This window comes from Hypanus sabinus, chromosome 3 (genome assembly GCF_030144855.1).
Source record: "Hypanus sabinus isolate sHypSab1 chromosome 3, sHypSab1.hap1, whole genome shotgun sequence".
In the NCBI taxonomy this organism is placed as follows: Eukaryota; Metazoa; Chordata; class Chondrichthyes; order Myliobatiformes; family Dasyatidae; genus Hypanus; species Hypanus sabinus.
In genome coordinates, this window is record NC_082708.1 from 35,209,747 (window position 1) to 35,237,010 (window position 27,264).

At 38.6% G+C, this 27,264-nt stretch overlaps 1 protein-coding gene across 4 annotated transcripts in view; it reads right to left on the bottom strand.

Annotated features, from left to right (window-relative positions):
* The window catches only part of nbeaa (neurobeachin a), a 790,167-nt gene that overhangs the window by 40,706 nt on the left and 722,197 nt on the right, over window positions 1-27,264 (bottom strand). For all 4 annotated transcript variants that reach the window (XM_059964072.1, XM_059964073.1, XM_059964071.1 and 1 more), the window contains 2 exons: window positions 26,088-26,240; window positions 19,307-19,474 (listed from right to left, as the gene is read on the bottom strand). In XM_059964072.1, the coding sequence (XP_059820055.1) occupies window positions 19,307-19,474; window positions 26,088-26,240 (321 nt within the window). The remainder of the gene's footprint in view (window positions 1-19,306; window positions 19,475-26,087; window positions 26,241-27,264) is intronic.

Below are 27,264 nucleotides of genomic sequence, written 5' to 3' on the forward strand. Positions count from 1 at the left end.
GAGGGAATGCAGAACTTTAAGAGGAAAAGGGAAGGAGAGACAACTCTTTAAAAATAATTTTACAATAATTTATTGTATTTAATATGTTTGTCAATGAATTTTTTTGTAAAAATTTCAGAAAAGTTCTTCTTAATTATTTGATTCAAATTCAATTGTTCTAAGAAACCTCACAGTACATTTCAGAAATATTTAAACTATTAAAGTTCCTCATAGTTGTTAGGTTGCTGGATATTGAGATGCTTCAAGCCATATAGGTTCAGAGATGGAGGACTACTGATAATATTTCTGGGCAGGCAGGCTGAGAATGTTATTTATGCATATACATCTATATCAGTATATCCTTTATATGATATTTGTTTCAGTGGGTGAAATCCTCAATTATTAATTAATATATAATTTTAACTAGAAATTCAATTGTATATGGGTGTATTTTTCAGCATTAAGCAAGTGCAACATGAACAGAGTCCAATAAACTTCTGAGTTTATGAGTTTTCTGAGTTTGACATCAGTTGGAAATTTCCAGTGGAGTTATCAGTGAGTGGCAAAATTCGGCAAGTAAGTATAATGCTGTAATTTATAAAACTAATCCCTTTGGAAGGAAAAATAAATAAAATTATCCTCAGGACTCAGAGATTCAAAAGAAACTGACTCTCTTGTGTAGTAGTCATCAAAACTAGTATGTAGGTGCTGCAAGATACAAAAGCAGAAAATTATGCTTCAATTATATAGGATTTGGTGAAAACACTTTTGAGTACTGTTACAGTATTGGTTTCCTTATTTATGAAAAGCAGTTCGGAGAAGGTTTACGAGACTGATATCTGGAGTGGTTTGAGTTGTATTAAGAGGAGAGGCTGGACAAGCTAGGCTTGTATTCACTGTAATACACTGCAATGGAAGGCTGAGAGATAACTTCATTGCAGTATTTAATTTATTTATCAATACAAGGAGCAGCAGGCCCTCCTATTTGTGTCGCCTCAGCAACCACTGTCAACCTCAGTTTAATCCTAACCTAATCATCGGACAATTTACAATGATCAATTAACCTACCCATTATATATTTGGAGTGTGGGAGGAAACTGGGGAACCTGGGAAAAACCCTTACAGATGATGATGATGATAATCTTACAGATTATTACCATGGCTCCTTACAGATGATGCTGGAATTGAATTCTGAACTCCAACACCCCAAAAGTAGTTAAGATCCTGAGGGGTTTGACAGGTTGGATGTTTCTTCTTGTGGAATAATCTAGAACAAGGAGTCACAGTCTAAAGATAAGGGGTCACCTATTTATGGCAGGAATTAGGTGAAAATTATTCTTTCAAAGGGTAAAAAGTCTTTCAAACTGCCTTCCTTAGAAGGTGCTAGATACAGAATCATTGTCTATTTATTACAAAAGTAGATAGATACTTACTAACAAAATACATAACATAGTACAGCACAGGGACCATCTCCTCAGCTCAATGCCGTCTGTGTTGAGCATTATGCTGAACCAAAATAATCCCATTTGGCCGCAGAATGTCCATAGACCTCTACTTCCTGCCTGTGCCCACTAGTATTTAACATTTTTACCCTGGGGAAAAAAAAAGACAATCTACCCTATCTCTATCTCTCATAATTGTATTTACTTCAATTAGGTTATCATTAGCCCCTGACATTCCAGAAAAAAAACCCAATTCATATAAATCAACTTTGTCCTCTAGCTAAAATTCTTTTAATCCAGGCAACAACCCAGTGAACTTCTTCTGCACCCTTTCTGCAAAGTAGCAAGCAGAAATGCACACAATGCTCCAAAGGTGGCTAACCAAACTTTTATATAGCTGAAACATAACTTCTCAACTTCTATACTCAAAACCATGAAGGCCACAAACCTTCTTCATCACCTTAACTACTTGTGTTGCAATTTTCAGGGGCCATACCTTTTCACCCCAAAATTACCTTGGGGTATGAGGAGAATGGGGCTGAGATGGAAAATAGATCAGCCTCGATGAAATGGCAGAAAAGACTCAATGGACCAAATCACCTCATTCTGCTCCTGTCTCTTATGGTCTTATGATCTTATTCATAACTCTGACATCTGTAAACTTATAAATCAGATTATCCACATTTTTGTCCAAATCAGAAACAACAGAAGGATTTAAACAACTCCCAGATGTCAAATATGAACCTACCTAGTAACAGCAGCTTCAAATCTACACTTTGCAGCTCCTGCCTAATACTGCTTAATTAAGTCTTTCCCAAATGTAGTACTTTGTGCCCTGAGGTCCAGTCCTATTCTTATTCACAACCACCTTAAGATTTATAGTCTTATGATCATTGTTCCCAAAGTGCTCTTTCACTGAAACTCCAATCACCTGGCCAGGATAATTTCCCTATAAAATGTCTAGTGTGGCCCCTTTGCTGCTGGATTATCTATTTATTGTGTCAAGGGTTCCCTGGATGCTCCTAACAAATTCTGGCCCATCTAAGTCTCTGGTGCCAAGGTGGTCTCAGTTAGAGTCACCCACTTCAAATACCCTGTCAATTTAACATCTTTCCATTGTCTGCATATGTGTCTGTTCCTCTATCTCCCACTGGCTACTGGGAGGCCTATTGTATAGCCCCAATGATGGAACCTTTCGGAGCTCTACCCATATTAACTCACTGGATGAACTGTCCAGATTATTGCATGTGTGTAATCAGTTGTCCAACTCCTTTTGAACAGATTCATTCAGCTCCACTGTCACAAGGATTGCTGCAGAAAATCATTCCTACCAAACGCAAAAGCATATACAACAGTTCATCTCTGTGTGACAAGTGAACACACATCATAATACAATAGTCTCTGTTTTATTATATTGTACATTATTATTGCACATTGGTAAATTATTACTGTGTATATTATTATTCTTCACTTTATTATTAGTTAAGTATGCACACAGTTAAGTGTGTTTTTAAATATTGCTGCTGTAACAAAAGAATTTTGTACTTGGGATCAATTAAGTATTCATTATTATTATTATTTTACATTCCATCTCATATGTAGTATCTGAACCCTGAAACATTAGGCTGTCAGTCTTGTCCTTCTCCCTTTGCTTTGAAATTAATATACTTCATCCTGTTGCTCCAACATGTTCATTAACTTGGATTGCCTGAGCTTCCTTCCAGCCTTACACAACCTAACATTTACCAACCCTTCAATCTGTCCAATTGCTGACCTACCACTCTGTTTCTGATCCACCTACCAGATTAGTTTAAACACTCCAGAATAGCACTAGGAAACCTGCCTGAGAGGATATTGATGCCCACCCAGAATAGGTTCAATCCATACTTCTTGCATAGCTCCCAGATGCAGTGGAAAAGAGGCCAGTGATCCACTTACACAAAGTCCTCCCTCCTGTACCAGCAAGAGATTGAAAGGTTATCAATGCAGAATTAAAGTTACAATCAAATCAGCCATGATCTTATTAATTAGTAGATAAAGCTCATGAAATTGAGTGGACTATTCTGACTCGAAGTTCATAATTTTATTGTTTTCTGAATGTTAGACAATATAAATGAAGGAAAATGGAAAATACAAAATAATGGATAATTGATCAAACTGTAGTATCACAATTTTTCATAGCATACTTTAGCAAAGTTTAAAACTTCTGGCAAAACAGCCCCTTTAAAATAGTTTACGCCAAAATTCATCTGTGTTTCTAATAGGAATTCTGAAACACATACTGATTTCCTGGTGATCTTTTGTAAGTATTGGTATAGGTGCTGCATTAGCCACCAATGCTGTAAAGTGCCAGGAAACAATGTTTATTTATATAAAGCAACACCAATAATGATAATGACCCAAATATAAAAATAAAGACAAAGATTTTGATGAAGTGGGTGAAATCTGATAATAATAAAAAGTCCTTTGAAATCCATGCTTGAAATTGCCTGACAATTGAAAAACAGATTAGAAAATAGTAATTTAGATTTTATATGAAATTTCAATATCAATAATTTTGTTGATTATATCAGTGCAATTTGCATGCAAAGCAAATTTTAAGTAATTGACTAGGGAATTAAAAAGAGTAATTTCCTTAAAAAAATTATAGGTGATTCTAAAAGTAAGTTTGAGAGAGACTGGAAGTTTAGCTTTGTCTTGTAAATGTCAATAATGGACCACTGTGGTAAATTGACTACACATGTTTTACGTGGCACTTTGTTCTCATGAAGTAAAATCGTATTTTCACTGTACATAACAATAACTGAATAACTAAGCATAAATTGTGAATATGCATCTCAGTTCATCAACTTGCTATATACTACTATTCCTTATTTAAAATAAAATTTTAAAATGTTAGATACACACAACAGGTCAAGCAGCCTCTTGATCTTTGGCACAAAATAATATATTGGCATGTATTTCAGGATTAGAATATAAGTGTGAAGCCATCTGAATAATTTTTGTTCATTCTTCAGGTAATACAGTTTAATTACTATTTTAACTGAATTATATTCCATTCTCTCTATATTCGCACAATGACTTAACCTGCCTTTCTTCCTTGGAAGCCTCTCTGTATTCCCCTTACAACTCACACTGCCATTCAGCTTTGTATCATCAGCAAACGTATTTAATCACTACACATGTCTTTTTTAGTTTACTGTGTTTATTGGTTTATTATTGTCACAAGTACTGTGATAGTGAAAAGTTTTTTTTCACATGTTATGACACTATTATAGCTTGGAGTATTCCAAAGTTCAAGTTTAATTCTGGCGCTGTTCTGTGAGGAGTCTCTGTATGTCCACAAGACCATAAAATATTAGAGAAGGATTAGGCCATTTGGCTCATCAGCCTGCTCTGCCATTTCATTAAGGCTAATCCAATTTTCCTCTCAGACCCAATCTCATGCCTTCTCCTGTCTTCCCCATGGAATGTGTGGGTTTTCCCTGGGTGCTCCAATTTCTTCCCACAATGCAAAGGTGTGCCAGGTAGGTTAACTGATCATTGCAAATTGTCCCGTGATTAGGTTGGGGCTAATTGGTGATGTAAGGTTGCTGAGGTGGCATAGCTCGAAGGGCCAGGAGGATGTACTCTGCGCCGCATCACTAAATAAAATAAAATAAAATGTCATCCAGCTTGATCATGTCATACATAATGTAATTATATTGAGGCAGCAAAAAGAAAACATAATGCAGTTGTTGCATTATACAGTGTAGGGCAAGCAGCCAAATAAAGTGCAAGGACAAGAACAAAATAGATTGGGAGATCAAGAGTTCATCATTTTCTGTATGAAAGGTCCAAACAAACGCCTGATAACAGTGGGATAGAAGCTGTCCTTGAGTCTGATGGTTCGTGCTCTCAAATATTTGTATCTTCTGCCCAATGGGAGAGTGCAGAGGACAGAAGACTGGGGTGGGAGTGGTCCTTGATGATATTAGTTGCTTTACTCTTATGTGTGCCTTGTGATCCCAGCAAGTGGGAGGAACTGTGTAGCACTCTCCTCCAATTTGTCTGCCCATAGAACTTCATCTTCATACCGATGTATGAAACTGGAGGAGATAGCAGAGGGACTTAATGAGTACTTTGCTTCAGTATTCACTATGGAAAAGGATCTTGGCGATTGTAGGGATGACTTACAGCGGACTGAAAAGCTTGAACATGTAGATATTAAGAAAGAGGATGTGCAGGAGCTTTTGGAAAGCATCAAGTTGGATAAGTCACTGGGATTGGATGAGATGTAAAGTGGGAGGCAAGGGAGGAGATCACTGAGCCTCTGGTGATGATCTTTGCATCATCAATGGGGACGGGAAAGATTCCGGAGGATTGAAGGGTTGCGGATGTTGTTCTATTATTCAAGAAAGGGAGTAGAGACAGCCCAGGAAATTAAAGACCAGAGAGGCTTAGCTCAGTGGTCGGTAAGTTGATGGAGAAGATCCTGAGAGGCAGGATTTATGAACATCTGGAGAGACATAATATAATTAGGAATAGTCAGCATGGCTTTGTGAGGCAGGTCGTGCCTTACCAGCCTGACTGAATTTTTTGAGGATGTGACTAAACACATTGATGAAGGAAGAGCAGTAGATGTAGTGTATATGGATTTCAGCAAGGCACTTGACAAGATGCCACATGCAAGGCTTATTGAGAAAGTAAGGAGGCATGGGATCCAAGGGGACATGGCTTTGTGGATCCTGAACTGGCTTGCCCACAGAGGGCAAAGGGTGGTTGTAGATGGGTCATATTCTGCATGGAGGTCGGTGACCAGTGGAGTGCCTCAGGGATCTGTTCTGGGACCCCTGCTCTTCGGGATTTTTATAAATGACCTGGATGAGGAAGTGGAGGGATGGTAAGTTTGCTGATGACACAAAGGTTAGGGATGTTGTAGATAGTGTGGAGGGCTATCAGAGGTTGCAGTGGGACATTGATAGGATGCAAAACTGGACTGAGAAGTAGCAGATGGACTTCAATCCAGATAAGTGTGAGGTGGTTCATTTTGGTAGGTCAAATATGATGGTATAATATAGTATTAATGGTAAGACTCCTGGCAGTGTGGAGGATCAGAGGGATCTTGGGGACCGAGTTCACAGGACACTCAAAGCTGCTGCGCAGGTTGACTCTGTGGTTAAGAAGGCATATGGTGCATTGGCCCCCACCAATCGTGGTATTGAGTTTAGGAGCCGAGAGGTAATGTTGCAGCTATATAGGACCCTGGTCAGACTCCACTTGGGAGTACTGTGCTCAGTTCTGGTTGCCTCATTATAGGAAGGATGTGGTAACCATAGAAAGGGTACAGAGGAGATTTACAAGGATGTTGCCTGGATTGGGGAGCATGCTTTATGAGAATAGGTTGAGTGGGTTTGGCCTTTTCTCCTTGGAGCGATGGAGGATGAGAGGTGACCTGACAGAGGTATATATGATGATGAGAGGCATTGATTGTGTGGATAATCAGAGGCTTTTTCCCAGGGCTGGAATGGCTAGCATGAGAGGGCACAGTTTTAAGTTGTTAGGAAGTAGGTACAGAGGATATCTCAGGGGTAAGTTTTTTATGCAGAGAGTGGTGAGTGCATGGAATGGGCTGCCAGCGATGGTGGTGGAGGTGGATATGATAGGGTCGTTTAAGAGATTCCTGGATAGGTACATGGCGCTCAGAAGAACAGAGGGCTATGGGTAACCCTAGCTAATTTTTAAGGTAAAGACATGTTTGGCACAGCTTTTTGGGCTGAAGAGCCTGTACTGTGCTGTAGCTTTTCTATGTTTTCATGTTTCAATGCATTTAATGTTGCCTTTTGATAGGTTGAGAAGATCAAGATCTCTAACATAGCACAAAACTGTCTACCTGGTAAATTCTATGAGACAGAATGCAGGAGTGTCCATATCAGGAGCCTTTCTCATGTGAACAATTTTGAGAGCTATCTAGCCTGCCCAATGCAGCCAGCTGAGTGTATCTTGTATATTGGGTATCCTCTATATGCACCTCGAAGTACTGGGAAAATGTCACAGATGCTGCCTCTGTATCATGCTTCTTCTTTGGAAGAATAAATACCCTCCTATAGCCACTGACATCACCCCAAGTCTCTGCATAAAATAACTCCTTATGGAATTAGGAATGATATATTTGCTGCATAAAGAACTAGTTTGCAGACAGGAAAGAGAATAGGAATATATGGAGCATTTTCAGCAAGATGGGTTATTACTGGTGTGGTAATACGAGAATCATTGCTAGGTCCTCAACTAAATCAAATCCTCATTAATAATTTTGATGAAGGGATGGTGTCCAACAAATTAAATTGCTGAAGATGCAAATATTAATGGGTGGCAAAACACTGACACTGTCAATAAAAGTCAAGACCACGTGGTGAAACTGTCATTTTTACTCTATGCTTTGTACCAGACAATGTATAGGTAAGGACTAATAAGCAAGCATGGGCTGTTGCTTATCTAAGGAGCTGTGAATGCAAAATAAACATGGTACAAACATCTTTACATTTGACTTTAGGATGAAAGGAAAGTCACTAATGAAGCAACAAATGATTGGGCCTAGCACACTACCCTGAAGAACTTTGGCATCAATGTCAAGGGGTTGATATTCAGTGGAACCACTACTAAAGGGTCTTGACCTGAAACATCAGCTGTATTCTTTTCCATAGATGCTGCCTGGCCTGCTCAGTTTCTCCAACATTTTGTGCATATTGCTTGGATTTCCAGCATCTGTAGATTTTCTTTTGTTTCAACCCAATGCTAATATCTTTCCTGTAACGCCATGGGCTCTTATCTTGTTAAGTAGCCTCATGTGTGGCACCTTGTCAAAGGCCTTTTGAAAATCCAAACAAACAACAATTGCTGACTCTCCTTTGTCTATCCCTGCCTGTATTTCCTTAAAGAATTCCAACAGATTTGTCAGGCAAGGTTCCCCTTTAATGAAACCATGCTGACTTTGGCCTATGTTATCATGTGCCTCCAAGTACCCAAAATCTCATTCTTAATAATAGACTCCAACATCTTTCCAACCACTGAAGCCGGGCTAATAGGCCTATAATCTCCTTTCTTCTGCCTCCCTCCCTTCTTAAAGGGTGGAGTGACATTTGTAAGTTTCCAGTCCTACAGTACCATGCCAGAATCTAATGATTCTTGAAAGCTCATTACTAATGCCTTTACTATCTTTTCAACTATCTCTTTCAGAAATGTGGTGCATAGTCCATCAGGTCCAGGTAACTTATCTATCTTCAGACTTTTCAGTTCACAAGCACTTTCTCCTTTATATTAGTAACAACACTCCTGCCCGGATACTTAACGCATTTCTGATATTCTGTAAGTGTCTTCCACAGTGGAGACTGACACAACATACTTATGAAGTTTGTCCACCATTTCTTTGCCCTCCATTACTGCCTCTCAGTGTCATTTTCCAGTGGTCCAATATCCACTATAATTTCTCTTTTACTCTTTATAAGTATATCTGAAAAAACCTTTTGTGTCCTCTTTTTTATTATTGGCTAGCTTACCTTCCTATTTAATCTTTTCTCTGTTCATGGCTTTTTTTAATTGCCATCTGTTGATTCTTAAAAGCTTCCCAATCTTCTACCCTCCCACTAATTTTTGTAATATTAAGTGCCCTCTTTTGCTTTTCTGTCTTTTCGACTTCTATTGTCAGCGACAGTTGCTTTCTTTGGGATGTATAACATCATTCTTGCACCTTCTGAATTTCCCCCAGAAACACCAGCCATTACTGTTCTTCCATCAGCACTGCTACTGTCCCCTTCCAATCAACTTTGGCCACCTCTTCTCTCTCGCCTCTGTAATTCCCTTTACTCCAGTGTAATACTGATACATCAAATTTTAGCTTCTCCTCAAATGGCAGAGTGAATTCTCTCAAATTATGATCACTGACTTCTAAGGGTTCCTTTACCTTAAATCCCATAATCAAATCAGGGTCATTACATAACACTCAATACAGAACTGCCATTCCCCTTATGGATTCAACCACAAGCTGATCTAAAATGCTAAATCATAGACATTCTACAAATTCCCTCTCTTAGGGTTCCAGCACCAACCTAATTTACCCAATTTATCTTCATATTGAAATCCTCCATGATTATCACAACGTTGCCCGTTTTACATGCCTTTTCTATCTCTCTTTGTAATTTGTATCCCACATCCGAGCTAACGTTTGGAGGCCTATATATATTTCCAGCAGGGTCTTTTTACTCTTGCAGTTTCTTAACTCTATCCGCAAGCATTCTACAGCTTCTGATCCTATGTCACCTCCTTCTAAGGATTATATTTCATTTTTTACCAACATAGCCACCTCACCCCCCCACCACCTACCTGCCTGTCCTTTCGAAACAATGTGTATCCTTGGATTATGATTTTTTTCCAGCCATGACTCAGAGGTGCCCACATCATATCTGAGAATCTAATTGCACTAGAGGATAATCTGCCTTATTCCAAATTCTGCATGCATTCAAATATAACACCTTCAATTCTGTATTCATCACCCTCTTTGATTTAGGCTCCCTGTTACACATTAACACATCTCATTGACTGCAACTTTGCCAGATCATCTGCCTGCCTTTCCTCAGAGTTTCACCACACACGACATTTTGTTGTATATCAACTGCCCCAACCTCAGTCCCATCACTCTGGTTCCCGTCCTCCTGCCAGATTCGTCTAAATCCTCCCCCACAGCTCGAGCAAACCTACCCGCAAGGATACACCTTAACCCAAAGGTTAAGGTGTACTCCTCCTTTTTGTCCAGGTCATACTTTCCTCGGAAGAGATCCCAATGATCCAGAAATCTGAAACCCTGCCCTCTGCAGTAATTCTTCAGCCAGTATTTCATTAGCCAAATCATCCCACTTACCCCCACTGCCACTGCCACGTGGCTCAGGCAGCAACCCTTTTCAGCTTTCTGCCTAACTCCTTATTTTCTCTCTTTTCCTACTTATGTTGTTGGTACCAACATGTAACACAACTTCCTGCCATTCTTCCTCTCTCGTTAGAATGCCATGAATCTGATCTGAGACATCCTGACCTCAGCAGCTGGGAAAGAACATACTTCCTTTCAAATGTCTCTTTCATGTTCCCAGAATTTTCTTTCTGCTCCTCTAACAAGGGAATCCCCTATTTCTACTGCACTCCTCTTCTCTCTCTCTTTCCCTTCTAAGCTACAGAGTCAGACTCAGTGCCAGAGACGTAATCGCTGCAGTTTCCCCCGTCGGTCGTCCCCCAACAGTACAGGAAAGTGGTATACTTATTAATGAGGGGAATGGCCACAGGGGTATTCTGTACTGGCTGCTAATTCCCTTCCCCTCTCCTGACAGTCACCCGGCTACCTGCCTCCTGCAACTTAGGTGTGACTACCTCCCTGCAGCTCTGATCCATCACCTCCTCATTTATCTGTAGGAGCCAAAGATCATCCAGCTGCAATGCTAGTTCCTTAACATGGTCTCTAAAGAGCTGCAGCTTGGTGTATTTCTTGCAGATGTAGGTTATCAGAGAGACTGGAGGTCTCTGAGAGTTCCTACATCTCACACAAAGAACATACCGCTACCTCCAAACCCATTCTTAGTGTACTAGCTATGTACTAACAGAAAAAAAATTACATGAAACTTAATTACTCAGAACCGCTGCTTGTTCTTGTCTAAGAACATAGAAAATGGAACATAAAACAGTACAGCACATTACTAGCCCTTTGGCCCACAATATTGTGCCGACCCTCAAACCCCACCTCCCATATAACCCTCCCCCCCTTAAATTCTTCCATATACCTGTCTAGTAGTCTCTTAAACTTCACTAGTGTATCTCCCTCCACCACTGACTCAAGCAGTGCATTCCACGCACCAACCACTCTCTGAGTGAAAAACCTTCCTCTAATATCCTCCTTGAACTTCCCTCCCCTAACCTTAAAGCCACGTCCTCTTGTACTGAACTGTGGTGCCCTGGGGAAGAGGTGCTGGCTGTCCCCTCTGTCTTTTCCTCTTAATATCTCGTACACCTCTATCATGTCTCCTCTCATCCTCCTTCTCTCCAAAGAGTAAAGTCCTAGCTCCCTTAATCTCTGATCATAATGCATACTCTCTAAACCAGGCAGCATCCTGGTAAATCTCCTCTGTACTCTTTCCAATGCTTCCACATCCTTCCTATGTGGAAGGAAGTGTGGCCTAACCAGAATTTTATAGAGCTGCATCATTACATTGCGTCTCTTAAACTCTATCCCTCGATTTATGAAAGCTAACACCCCATAAGCTTTCTTAACTACCCTATCTACCTGTGAGGCAACTTTCAGGGATCTGTGGACATGTACCCCCAGATCCCTCTGCTCCTCCACACTACCAAGTATCCTACCATTTACTTTGTACTCTGCCTTGGAGTTTGTTTTTCCAAAGAGTACCACCTCACACTTCTCTAGGTTAAACATAGAAAATAGGTGCAAGAGTAGGCCATTCGGCCCTTCAAGCCTGCACCGCCATTCAGTATGATCATGGCTGATCATCCAACTCAAAACCCTGTACCTGCTTTCTCTCCATATCCCCTGATCCCTTTAGCCACAAGGGCCATATCTAACTTCCTCTTAAATTTAGCCAATGAACTGGCCTCAATTGTTTACTGTGGCAGAGAATTCCACAGATTCACCACTCTCTGTGTGAAGAAGTTTTACCTCATCTTGGTCCTAAAAGGCCTTTATCCTTTATCCTCATCTCGGTCCTTTATCCTTAAACTGTGACCCCTCGTTCTGGACTTCCCCAACATCGGAAACAACTTCCTGCATCTAGCCTGTCCAATCCCTTTAGATATGATCCCTCCTCAATCTTCTAAATTCCAGTGAGTATAAGCCTAGTCGATCCAGTCTTTCTTCATATGAAAGTCCTGCCATCCCAGGAATCAATCTGGTAAACCTTCTTTGTACTCCTTCTATGGCAAGAATGTCTTTCCTCAGATTAGGGGACCAAAACTGCACACAATACTCTAGGTGCGGTCTCACCAAGGCCTTGTACAACTGCAGTAGAACCTCCCTGCTCCTGTACTCAAATCCTTTTGCTATGAATGCCAACATACCATTTGCCTTTTTCATCGCCTGCTGTACCTGCATGCCCACCTTCAATGACAGGTGTACAATGACACCCAGGTCTCGTTGCACCTCCCCTTTTCCTAATCGGCCACCATTCAGATAATAATCTGTTTTCCTGTTCTTGCAACCAAAGTGGATAACCTCACATTTATCCACATTAAATTGTATCTGCCATGAATTTGCCCACTCACCTAATCTATCCAAGTCACCCTGCACCCTCTTAGCATCCACCTTACAGCTAACACCGTCGCCCAGCTTCGTGTCATTCGCAAACTTGGAGATGCTGCATTTAATTCCCTCGTCTAAATCATTAATATATATTGTAAACAACTGGGGTCCCAACACTGAGCCTTGCGGTACCCCACTAGTCACTGCCTGCCATTCTGAAAAGGTCCCGTTTACTCCCACTCTTTGCTTCCTGTCTGCCAACCAATTCTCTATTTACATCAATACCATCATTCCCGTGGACAATGAGGGCATAAAGATCCTAGCCAGAGGCTCAGCAATCTCTTCCCTTGCCTCGTGGAGCAGCCTGGGGAATATTCCGTCAGGCTCCGGGGACTTATCTGTCCTAATGTATTTTAACAACTCCAACATCTCCTCTCCCTTAATATCAACATGCTCCAGAACATCAACCTCACTCATATCGTCCTCACCGTCCGTCATCAAGTTCCCTCTCATTGGTGAATACTGCAGAGAAGTATTCATTGAGGACCTCGTTCAATTCCACAGCCTCCAGGAACATCTTCCCAGTTTTATCTCTAAATGGTCCTACACTCCTGTCATCCTTTTGTTCTTCACATAATTGAAGAATGCCTTGGGGTTTTCCTTTACCCTACTCACCAAGGCCTTCTCATGTCCCCTTCTTGCTCTTCTCAGCTCCTTCTTAAGCTCCTTTCTTGCTACCCTTTATTCCTCAATAGACCCATCTGATCCTTGCTTCCTAAACCTCATGTACGCTGCCTTCTTCCACCTGACTAGATTTTCCACTTCACTTGTCACCCATGGTTCCTTCACCCTACCATACTTTATCTTCCTCACTGGGACAAATTTATCCCTAACATCCTGCAAGAGATCCTTAAACATCGACCACATGTCCATAGTACATTTCCCTGCAAAAAATCATCCCAATTCACACCTGCAAGTTCTAGCCTTATAGCCTGATCATTTTAAAATGGCCCTCTCCAACAATGACGCTTGCGGTGCTCCCCACCAGAAGAAACTGAAAACACTGGAGTTCTTTTTAAATTCAACCTCTATCACCAAAGAATGACCTCTGGTGCTGATTGTAGTCTGCTGAAAAGAGCTGATATCACCAGAGCTCTTTTCAAACCTTGTACTGCATCACCAATAAGCGACCTCTGCATTTTCTTTTAAGTATAAAAATAATATGTGATAGGAAAATGGAAATTGAAGACAAAACAGACATTTTGGTCTTAATTTTATGCTTCAAAGTGGAACTTCAATGGAGTGACAGTTTCTTTTTCCCTATTAGCTATAGTCACCCATTTGTCTGGCTAGATAACTGTAGAAAGATGTATCGCAAACTCCTAGAAGAATGCCCATGAAGCCTATGTTCATCAGTGAGGAACCTCCACCAGTGCTGCTTCAAGATCTTAGGTTGTGATGAGTATTCACTTTCCAGGGTCCAAGAAGTTTATAACTAACCTAACCTTTCTACAACAGCAGCATGACCTTTCCAAAGGGTCAGATTTGTTTGTGCCAAAGTCAAATGTGTAACAAATGTTCCTTGATCAACTTCTTTTTGGAAAGAAGAACCAGTCTTCATTTCTTCATGTACATTGCAAGCAGGAGTCTGTTTGAAGTTAAAAGGACACCTAGGCTGGCTACTAAGAGATGTGTTTGCAAAGTGAAGTGACCATGAGTCTTCTTGTCTGCATTAGCCAAACAGAAGACAATGGGGCTATGTTAATTGGCCTACATTAAGCCAGGCCAATACAGCTAAATTATATGCACTGTTTTCTCAGAATTCTTTAGACCATCTTTGCAAATTACTTTGTACCAGCAAAGATATCAGGAAAGCATCACATGCAGATGATGTTATTTGGTAGAAAACAGTGTAAGTATTGGGAAGCATTGGCAATTGTTAGGGATGACAAGGAGAATAACAAAATGACAGGGTGACAAAAAGAATTAGAATTCATTCCTTAGCCTTTAGTTTCTGCACTAGATAATTCATTTGTCTATAACTCATATTGATATTGGACTCATTATCTATTTCTCTTTGTAATTTATAATTTTGTTTATTATGTATTGCACTGTATTACTGCTGCAAAACAACAACTTTCATGGCATTCTTTGAAGAATAGGTGGACACAGTATAACCTCCCTATAGTGAGGCTACCCAGAGATACCTATATTGGATAGGGCTTAAAATCTCCTTTTGAGTTTAGGACATTGCAGACAGGGAACCCAATACCATCACAAGGGGTAAGTGTAGGCAAATGAGAAAAAGGTGGGCATGGTCACAATAGGCTAAAGAAAACATTTTCTGCTGTACAATTCTGACTCTAAGTTCATTAGAAGAAAAGCAGATGACCGATAGATTCTTGAAGATGAGAGCAAAGCTAGAAAGTGGCTGTGATCCTTTTGTATGGAAAAATATTTACTGCCTACAACCACTTTCTACATAGAGGACTTCCAGTCAAGATGGTGCCAGCGAACGATGATTCATCAGGCAACAGCTTTCAAATAGCAAATCTCTTCAATTATTTCACTTCATCTACATCTTCTGCTTGTTCATTTTTGATTGTGTTACGGGAACTGTTGGAGCCCATGGTGTGCAGTTTGGAATTTGATCGAATGAACTAGTGTCTAGAAAGCTGCCTCATGGAGAAGATCAGAGATGGGGTCCCGAAGAGGACTGAGAACATAAGTTGCCTTGTTGGGGTCATGAATGACTCCATCTTGAAGTAGCAAGGAAGACTGAAGCATCGAGATGAATATGGAGGAAGTCAGATATCGCTCTCAACATAAGCCAGGGTGTCAGTAGTCGGGTTGGTGGCATTTGTATTCAGAACCGGCATGGTGGATGCTCTTCATGGAAGGATGGAGTTTGTGCAGCAGCTCTTCTCAAAGGCAGATGGAAGGATGTTTTCGATATTCCGAGATTTATGTGTTTATTGGACTGTACCTTCTATTGGTCTCCTTTGGTTTTCAGTGTTTTCTTTCTTGTTGCTGATTGGTGGTGGGTGATATGGTACTTTTTATGTGAGAGAGAAGTGGGGATTTGGGGTCTGATGTTAGTGTTTGTTGATGGTTTTCTATGTGGGCAAATCTGTTAGGTTTTGTGTGTGAAGAGAGGGGTTGGGGATTTTTATACTATTGTTGCTGTTTTTTCTGCAAGGGAGGTGGCTGGGGATTTGATGTTAATAGACGCTGTTTTTTTGCAAGGGGTCTTTGGGAGTGTGAGTTTTTTTGTGCAAGGGGGTTGGGGGTTTGTGAGCTTATGTTTCTTTTCCTTTCTCGTGTTAGCGGGGTGGGGAGTGGTGGCTTTTCTTTTCAGCAATTCCTATGGTTTTTCATGGCTATCTGGAAAAGACTGTGTAGTTCTGTACATGCATACTTACAATAAAATGAACCGTTAAACCTTTGAGCAGCCCCAGCAGGTAGTAGTAAAGAAGAAATTCCCACACATTTACAGATAGCAAGAGGGAGTGTGATAGACATTAAGAGTTGACAACATGAAAGTAGAACTTCTCCTATGTTTTCATTTATGAAGAACAAATAAACTCACATACAACTATCTAATGTTCCTTTACTACCATGTGACAGCACAGAGGGAGATTGCAGTTATTTTGTTGTTCAAACACTTGTCTCGCAAATATATGTTTCTGGCAATATATTCCCTGCTATTTCAATTATACAAAGCATACATTACATACATGTACTTGCATGTGTTGAAGCATTTTTGTGCATAAAGGATTCTAGTACCTTTCTTATGGTTTTAATGTTCTAAAATACTTCACAAACAATGAAATACAGCAGGCATTTTGAGCATAGAAGGCACCTGCAATGATGATCAAATAAATAATATTTTGAAAAAGTTGATCATGGGATAAGTTTGTCAGAACACTGGGCATAGTTTCACTGCTCTACTACAAATTCATCCATTTTACCTTCACCTAAGAAGCTGTTGGTTTTGTGCCTCAACCAAACAGTGGCACTTCCATTGTGTAACACTTCTCAAGACGTACAATGGAGAATTGGATCAGAACCCAGTAAGAAGGAACCAGGCAATTAGATCAGAATTTTCCAGGATACTGTGTCACTTGAGATCCTTAGCTTATTTTTCATTTCCATTTTTAGGAAAATTCTAAACCCAAACCAAAAAATAGTCTCAGATTTGTTTTCACTTATAAAAATTATAATGAAAATCTCATTCTCTTTGTAACATACTCACGCTACAGAACACTGGCAGATCAAGACCTAGAACTGTTAATCATGGGATTCATGGTAGTAGTTCAAACATCTATTTCTTCAGGAGAAGGAAATTAAGTATACGAAAGTTAATAGCATGTGATCAAATAAAAGAAGCTGGGCAACCAAGGATTAATGTTCACTGTCTATGCAGCTGTCCATAGATTTCATTGCCCTACCCTCCCATCCAACAGAAATAATAGGGGCAGCTCAAGACTTTATTTTGCGGACATTAGAAAAAAAACCTTTACAAATTAAGAAAAACTACATTACATGTGTAAAACAAAATAGCACTTATAGGACATAAATTTTAAATTTCAGTTTCTGATATTTCTAAAACCTGCTAAGGTGGTTCAGTCCAGGTTTTTATACATCTCCTTAACCTTTGCTATGTTATTATGTCACTTTAACCTGTCAAGAAAAGATAAAACATAATGGTTTCAACAATGTTTTGCTTCAAAGGGTGGTTCCATTAACTTCCTAACAAAGAACAATCAAAAATTATCCTACAAGAAGCAGATTTGAATAGTAACCAGTCTGGGGTGTGTAATTAGGACTGTTCAGTTAACTGCAGTAATAAAAACTTAATTTTCAATGAACTATGTTCTGACTAAATATTGAAATTATGTTTGTTATGGGAATGCTTAAACAAAAGTTATTAATGCTCATGTTGCTTACAAAATGAAGACCAAAAGAAATTAGTTAGATAATGTAATTTATTCTTCTCTGCAGACTTTTGACTTGACCTCTGAGTCGTTTTTATTAATAATTCTCCTTTGTATAGCATTGTATTTTTAGTTATTTTGTAACAGATGGTAAATATCTAGGGATGTCTCTAGCACAGTACCACAGCTCTACTGGTGCACTGTAGTTTCAAAGCATATTTCTCTTAAGCTTTGCATACCAGCTGGCGCATATTCATAATGTTCTGAATAAGTGTTAAAAACCCCTTAGTGGTTCTTTTGTTCATGGGGGAAAAAAACTGGCACAAGTAAATTGACAAAACTATTTTGAAGGCATATCACAAAATTATGGAAACAATGTGCATTGATTTAAAGAAACTTCAGGCATAATTTATTAGCCCCGTTAATTGACCCGTCAATTGGATATATTTATCTGTGGAAATCTTGCACGTGATATCACTCAGTACAAGTTTACTCAACAGCCCAAGTGTTTGAAAGGGTTTTTCTGGTCTCATATTACAGAGTTTGATGTAGTGAAATATTATACCATGACATTAGTGCAAATGATGAGTTTTGTCCTTCAGTGGCAGATTTGTTGCATATGTACATAGCTTTAAATGGTGCAAAATTACCAGTAAAGGATTTCACTGGGCCCATTAAAATCATGTTGTTTTGACCTTCAAATAGCTTTCTAAAAAGGAAATAAAATAAGAAAATAGGAGACTGCCATTTGAGGCTGCTCTTGTTTTACATGGGCATGTTTATGATTTTAAAATTATTTGCTATTGCTTTGTAGCTATTTTTTTCATCTTGTCCATTTTCAACCACTTAAAGACAAGAAAAGATTTATGTACTTTGGCTTCAAGGGAAAAGAAGTTTGGAGAGAAATTCTCTTAAAACAATTTAATAGAATTGCTCTTTTATAGCAACTAGTTATGCCAAAACAAATTCTTCAAACTGTATTAGATTTTATATGTTAAATATAATAAATACTCCACATTCATTCATGTTCCTAGTGTTTAGTAACTTGTTCCTAGTTGTCAAAATAAAAGCAAGAAGTTAATTGGCATACAGTGGAAAGTTCAATAGATTGATGAGTTTTTTTTCCTACACATTACTTATATATACATATATATTTAAAGAATCATGCAATCAATCACCCTTCGATTTCTGATAAATTTACTGAGGTTTGAATACATATCCCTGTCCAAAAAGAACAATGTGTGTTACAGGTTGAAAATAAAATCAATTATCAGAAGAACTTTGAATATTCCATGAGAAATTGTGTTGAATCGAATATATACTTGAAAAACATTTTCTTGATTTCTATAAGGAAAGCAAATGAGCTAGGTCTAGTACAGAATTTTTTCTGAGAGTTTGTTTAGACATTCACATGTGATTGAATTATGCGCTGTTATATTTTATAATATTAATAAAAGATAAAAAATATAACATCACAAATATAATCAATACAACTTACACCTCATAACTGGGATTTCATCTCAGCTGGTTAAATATATACCCTTCTGTATTCAATTCTAACAACTTCTTTTGAACATACTGTACATATTAACAGAGCTCTGTAGCCTAGTATTAATGGTAGCATTTCTATAAAGATTTCAAGATTTATATTTAGATCTGTTGTGGTTGTTAGGTCTTACCTCTCTGAGACTTGAATCTGTGATACTATCTAGATTCACAGACCCCTCATATGTCAGGTAGTGGAAAACATTGAGAGCACGCACTGCCTCTGGGCCTCGCTGTTTGTATCCAAAAATAAGGTCAATCCACTGATGCAGTTGGCAAGAAACAAATTCACTTTCAAGGGCCTGCACAAAAACATTTGAAAATAATAAATCTACAGAGCCACATGCATGGTAAAAAATATATTAACTCTCCATTCTATAACGTTTGCTGTTTCTTTTGCTTCTTCCTGCTTCACATCACACTAAAAGAGGTATTTAATGTAGAATCAGAAATTTTATACTGAAATTCACCAAGCAGTGTAATTATTGATAAATTTGGTTGATGAAACCAAAAAACTGCATATTTAATAGAAAATGAATGCTAATGGTTTTCAAGTAAAAAATAAAAGAATATCATGGCATTTCTTCTAAGATATCCAAGCTCGTGTAAATGTTAAATATTATTGTAAGCAATATTTTGTATTTCTAAAAATGATATATTAACAATATTTAAATTATGTTAAAAATTTGTACAGCTATTTGAGCAATTTTTCAATATATATGGACAATAATGGAATATTATTCCTTTCAGAAAATGAATGATAGATGTGTCAGAGCAGTCTGACCTCATACATTTTCATTTTCTCTACCTACCAAATAATTTAAGAATTAGAAAATACAAATCATCATAATGCACTCATCCTCAAGGTCAAGACAGCATAGTTCACTGAATTATGCTGACGTTTTTAGCTGCCATCATCATATTTAAGCTGCTCTCTCAAACTTACAACAATACATGGAGATGCACAGGATGAATATTATTAAACAAAGACAGCTAGCTGTCTGGTCATTGTTTTAAATCAGATTGAGGTATTCCAACCCAAATCAATGCTGTGTTGAATTCAGTGGATCAGTAAAAGGTAATGTTTTAAGAATACAGCCACTTTCCTAAACACAGATCTAAGTATTTTTTTTACAAAATATAAATAAGGCTTGAGGTATAATATCATCATTAAAATATTAGTCAAATAACAATTCAAGTGTCTGTTTTAATAGAAAATAGATATGGTATGTCAAATGGCAAATTTAAAAATTCAATAGCATTTTCAACTGTTTTAAAAATAGTGTACAGATAGCATAGTTTAAGGACAAACTACATAATTTGGCAGTTTACAAACTATGCAGTAATCACTATTACAAATTACAAAGGAACAAAGGTTGAAGTGGCCTGTTTGCATGGTATAGGTGGAAACAGATCTCCATTTGGATTACCTGAACAGGAGGAAAAGAGAAATAGGAATGAAAAAAATGTTTTTATATATTGCCTTTCAGAAGCTCAGTGTAACACAGAGTGCAATTACTTTTGAGACCACTTTTGTGTTATGGTAAGCAAATACTACAACTATATTTGCATACAGCAAAGAACAGTAAAATTTCAACCAACACACACAAAATGCTGGAGCAACTCAGCAGGTCAGGCAGCATCTATGGAAAAGAGTAAACAGTTGATGTTTTGGGCCGAGACCCTTCATCAGGATTGGAAAAAAGATGACAAGTTAGAACAAGAAAGTAGTGGGAGTGGAAGAAATGTGAGGTGGTGGTTAAAAGTGAAACTGGGAGAGGGGGAGGAGTAAAGAGCTGGGAAGCTGATAGGTGAAAGAGATAAAGAGATGTGATAGGCGAATCTGATAGGAGGGATTGAAGACCATGGGATAAAGGGATGGGCAAGAAGCAGCAGATGGATGTGATGTGCGGGATCGGAGACACGATGAGAGAGAGAGAGAAATGGGAGTGGTGAAGGGGAGGGGGGCAATTACCAGAAGTTCGAGAAATTGATGTTCATGCCATCAGGATGGCGTAAGATATTTTTTCCTGTTTTCATATTTCAGTTGAAAAAGAATTTTGGCCTAAAACCTACAGAGAGAACTGATAGAATCATTAGGAGAGAAAAGATGAAATATGAAAGCAAGCCAGCAAACAAATCAAAGCGGATAGTAAAAGCTTTTTCAAGTATGTAGAAAATAAAACAGAGATGAGAGACACAGTTAGAAAATGAAGCCAGAGACATAATAATGGGGGACAAAGAGATGGCAAATGGAAAAAAAAGAGTATTTTGTATCAGTCTTCACTGTAGAAGACACTAGCAGTATGCCAGATGTTGAAGGCTGTGAAGAAAGAGAAGTGGGTGCAGTTACTATTACAAGAGAAAAGGTGCTCAAAAAGCTGAAAGACCTAAGGGTACATAAATCACCTAGAACCAGATGAACTGCACCCTAGGGTTCTGAGAGAGATAGCAGTAGAGATTGTGGAGGCAATAGTAATGATCTTTCAAAACCATTGTACGCTGGCATGGTGCCAGAGAACTGGAAAATTGCAAATGTTACTCCATTCTTTAAGAAAGGAGGAAGACAGCCAAAAGAAAATCATAGATCAGCTGGTCTGATGTCAGTGGTTGGGAAGATGTTGGAGTCAATTGTTAAGGATGAGGTTGGTGACACAGGACAAGATAGGACAAAGTCAGCATGGTTTATTAAGGGGAAATCTTGCTTGGTGATCCTGTTGGAATTCTTTGAAGAGGATACAAGTAGGACAGATAAGAGGGATGCAGTGGATGTTGTATACTTGGACTTTCAGATGGCCTTTGACAAGGTGCCACACATGAGGCTGCTTACCAAGTTAACAGCCCATGATATTACAATAAATTTGCTGGCATGGTTAGAGCATAAGCTGATTGGTAGGAGGCAGTGAGTGGAAATAAAAAGATCCTTTTCTGGTTGGCTGTCAGTGACTAGTGGTGCTTCACAGGGGTTGGAATTGGGACCGCTTCTTTTTACGCTGTATTTCAATGATTTAAATGATGAAATAGCTGCTTTGTTGCCAAGTTTGCAGATGATACGAAGATTGGTTGAGGGGCAGGTAGTGTTGAGGAAACAGGTAGGCTGCAGAAGGACTTGAGACAGATTAGGAGAATGGGCAAGAAAGTGGCAAATGAAATACAATGTTGGTCATGCACTTTGGTAGTAGAAACAAATGTGCAGATTATTTCTAAATGGGGAGACAATTCAAAAATCTGAGATGCAAAGGGACTTGGGGGCCTTTGTGCAAAACACCCTAAAGATTAACTTGCAGTTATGGTGGTGATGAAGGCAAATGCCATGTTAGCATTCATTTCAAGAAGTCTAGAAGAGCAGGGATGTGACACTGAGGCTTTATAAGGCACTGGTGAGGCCTCGCCTTGAGTATTGTGAACAGCTTTGGGCTCCTTATCTGAGAAAAGATGTGCCCACATTGGAGAGGGTTCAGAGGAGGTTCACAAAGATGATTCTGGGAATGAAAGGGTTATCATATAAGAAACATATGATGGCTCTGGGTCTGTACTCACTGGAATTTAGCAGGATGGGGGGGGGGAATCACATTGAAACATTTCGAATGTTGAAAGGCCTAGACAGAATAGATGTGGAAAGGATGTTTTCCATGGTGGGGGAGTCTAGGACAAGAGGGCACAGCCTCAGGATAGATGGGCATCTATTTAAAAACAGAGATATGGAGAAATTTGAATTTATGGAATTTGTTACCACAGTCATTGGGTGCATTTAAGGCAGAGCTTGATAGATGCTTGATTGGATATGGCATCAAATGGGGAGAAGGCTGGAGTGTGGGGCTGAGGAGGGAGAGAAAAGGATCAGCCATGATTGAATGGAGGAGCAGACTTGATGGGCCAAATGGCCTAATTTTGCTCCTATGTTTTGTGGTCTTATGGATAGAGGAAAAATTTCTCATATCATTGATTTCACAATTAACTATAACCTCTAAAACAGTTTACATTTGTCCTGGAATGCATAAAGGTGGAAATTATTTCTATCAGGATGCTTCAGTTTGATATGGATGGGATTTTTAAAAATAAATAATGTAAATTGAAGTATATGTATCAACCTGCACACCAGGCATAACACCCTTGTGCTCTAATATTTCTTACACCTGCTTCAACAGCAATCTGAATTTCAGATTAACATCTCCTCTCCAGAAGGTAATCTTCCCTTAAAAGTTCAGTTGACAGCACTTTTGCTGTTGAGTTAGGAGGTTATGGCTGATCTCTTATTCTATCACCACTTTTCTGTCCTAAGCTTATATCCCACAATATTAAAAAAGTTCCAATGATATCTTGCTTGAACATGGCCAGTAATTGAGCTTCCACAGTCCTTGTGCATACAGAATTCCACACATTCACACTGTACAGGTTAAGAAATGTCTTCTCATCTACGTCCTGAATGGATGACCTCTTATTTTGAAACTCTGATCCCTGATTTTAATCTCCTAGCCAGGGGAAACATCAGAACTACATCTGCCTTTTCAAGCCCCTCAAGCATTCTGTCTGGTTCAATGAGATAATTCTCATTTCTCAAGAGAGTCTAGGCTCACACTGCTTAATTTCTCCTCATTCTGCTCTATTTCTCATTTTCTTATTATTTTACCTCCAGCAAGTTTCCCACTGCATTGGAGGTAATCTACAGGACAAAAGGCAAACCATTTAAACTACTTTGTTTTCATTCCAAAACCAAAGCAAACCCAATATCTGTCATTGAACTGTGGTATTCAATCAACATTTGCAATTGTACATATTCAATGACTGAATTCTTCATCATGGTCAATTCATGCACTGTATGGGCTAGACACTAAATGTTTACAATATAAAAATTCCCTCTATGAACTTGCCTCTGGTATACTACTCTGACAATAAAGGTTCATAAAATCGACCCTAGAAACTCTTCCACTATTTCTTAGGAGTCACCTCTGCACCAAAGCAGACATTAAATATGAAATTCACCATCATCTTCAATCCATCACCACAGCATTTGACTGCCTGAGGAAAATAGTGCATAAAGATCGAAATCTCAAACTATTTACAAGCTAATAGCCTAGTAATCATCAGTGAACCATGCCTTTCTCTGCAGTTTATTCACAGTAGGTACTTGAAAAGAGAGTAATCTGATACCAATGTTGTCTTCACAAAGTCAACCATATCCACTGGTAGGATAAAAATAAACGTCAGCAGCCTCTTCCAGGCCAACATCCCCAATATTAATAACCTTGTTACTCGGATTGTTCTGATGGGCTGGTATTGTCATTCTTCTGCATCACAGCTGACTGCTTCACTCTATTCTGATACAGAAAGAAATTACCAGTTGAATAGCAAAACAAATGTCCCCAAAGGCTCCTTATAAAACATGGGCTCCTGGGAATCATTGGACGAATACCATTCAAATGGGAAAAAAAAACTTTGTGAGATAGCACTGAGATTCCTGAATGCATTTGCCAGGAGCACACAGAAGCATAGTGTAAAAGTGTACACCACCTCCCAAACTACCTATCAATCTGCCCCATTAAGTACCACCTGTTCTACATCAGACAGAGGCTAGAATACCACAGCACTTCAGAACCCATAGTGATACCAAGGTAGCCTCAACCCTAATAACCGGCTAAGAATACCAATTTGTTTTAATGATATTAGTTGTGCATTTCCTACACTGCATTAGCTTTTTCACTTCAGAAGCTTCTCAATGTGTGTGAAGGGTTTCGGAATATGGAAAGATGATATTTGCCAAATTAATGCTATTTCTGCAATAAGTTATGTTTTTTTGTTGTGTAATAAAATTATCCTAATCTAGGTACTTCTGTAAAATACAAACATATTAGTATATCATTAATTACACAATTTATTCAGCATGCAGGTTGTTATAGTCCGTTGGAACCTTGGCACTTATGCATTAGAATTTTAGAATAAAACTTGTTCTGTGATGGAGGGATAGTAATTTGATCTGTAAGCCAAGGGTAGACAGTGAACAAACACAAGAGCTACCCTACAGGAAAAATTTACGGAGAGTGACAGCTGAAACATAATAGACTACAATCACTCATCTTCTAGTAACCAACATTTTCAAAGGGTTGGAACATGCATCTCCCTCGCCTTGGTAACCAGTGAAGACACCAAACCTGGGCACTATATACTTGTTAATTGGAAGTCTTTAGTGGAGACTGCTGTATTGTAATAAATAACAGAAAAATATTTTTAACTGCTTAATAACTACTTCATCTAGTTTGACAGTTCGAAGCACAGGTCAAATGTACTTTGACCTCACACTGGATGCAGCTGACCTAGCATCAACTCATGCAAAGAGGTTTATTATTTTACAATAGGCACTGATGTAATTCAGATAGGAATCTAAAGTGTGTGACTGGAACTCTTTGACCAAAATCAAAAGAAACAGCATTTTGTTCAAAAATACAAACGTACAATCAGTATATTAAATAAATAGTTGAATGCTGTATCGCAAAATTATTATTTTTAATGATAAGTTAGAATGAATATGATTTGAAGAATAAACTCAAAAATCCCAGAATTCATTTTCTGTAGCTAACCTACAATATACGTGTTGAATTTGTACTATTGAGCCTGCTAGGACTAAATGGTTGAGTGGTACAGCAGATGCACATCTGTGCAAGGCTTTTTAAAAGTGGTAAATTATGATTGATGAGCCCAACAATCAAGTAACATTATCAGGGATACTCGCTGCTTCAGTCCTTTGGTGACATCATTGGGGTCAGACAAAAATTATGTTAGCATTGAACACTTAGTTCTAATAAGGTTACATGAATAAAGCTCTGGGAAATGTCTAGAGCCCAATGCAGCCTGGTACAATGGTTACTTGCAGTTTATTCTATGACAAAGTCAATTTAGAAGAACAGATTTCTCTCTTACCATTCTGTTAATACGAACAAAATCCTCTGGCTTCTTTGCCCATGTTGGAAGTTCAACATCAGAAACAACTGTTCCATCCTCTCGGATGCCAAGATTGTAATTATTACTGTTCACAAACATTTCAGGTAAATAGTAGAATTCTGGAATTAGCTCCTGGTTAAGAAAGAGACAAAAGAGAAATTGTTGAATAACAGATTTCACAATTTCTTTATGAGCATAAACCATTTCAATTATCACAATTATGTTTAGATGCAAATGATCAGAGCATTAGGAGAACCTGACCATATTGAATAATATGTTAACAAATATACAGACCAAAAGAAATTGCCCAATCTGATGAACTGATTTGTACAACAAAATGTATTAAAGTGTCCAGCATTAAGAAAACGCCTCCACTTTCTGTAGCTCATCAATGTTTGAAGGAGCTTTTGGACTTCCCTCCTTTTGTTCTACTCCTCACTCCCCTCTTCTAATATTTATATAATATAGACTCAAATACTGGTGTATAAATATACCACTCTTATAGATTGGTACATTTTTTGACAATATCTACTCAATCATTCTTTTTATCTTTTTCTTACTTCTCCTCTAGTATTACCCTACTTGAATACTGCAGTTTGTGTTGACTCCTTCAATTGTAATGCCATGAGAAATTGATTAATATACTGTGCTATTCATAGTAATGATAATTAAATCTGGGTATGATTTCAGCATGCTGGTGGAAACTCAGGGCATCGGAGTTTTTAAGAGTTCAATTTTGGCATCCTCTATTAAAAAGTCTGTACGTTCTTCCTGTGTGCACATGGATTTCCCCTGGGTGGTTTCCTCCCACAGATTTCCTATGTAGTAGGTTAATTGGTCACTGTAAATTGTCCTGTGATTAGCCTAGGATTAAATAGGTGGGTTGCTAGATGGTGTGACTCGTTGGGCTGGAAAGGCCTGTCCTGCACTGTATTCCTAATTAAATACATTAAAAATACCAATGTTTGACATGTAAGCAGGCCTCCTGTTCTAAAGTGAACCTCTTATTATGGATATCCTCTCTGTGCAGAAAACTCATCACATGCCAACAGGCAGATATTCTCAAAATCTAAAAGGAGATTAAATTTAAATGTAAATTAGCAATATATTTTTACATTAAGACATTAAAAGGAAACTTGAAATTAGTATTTTGCAT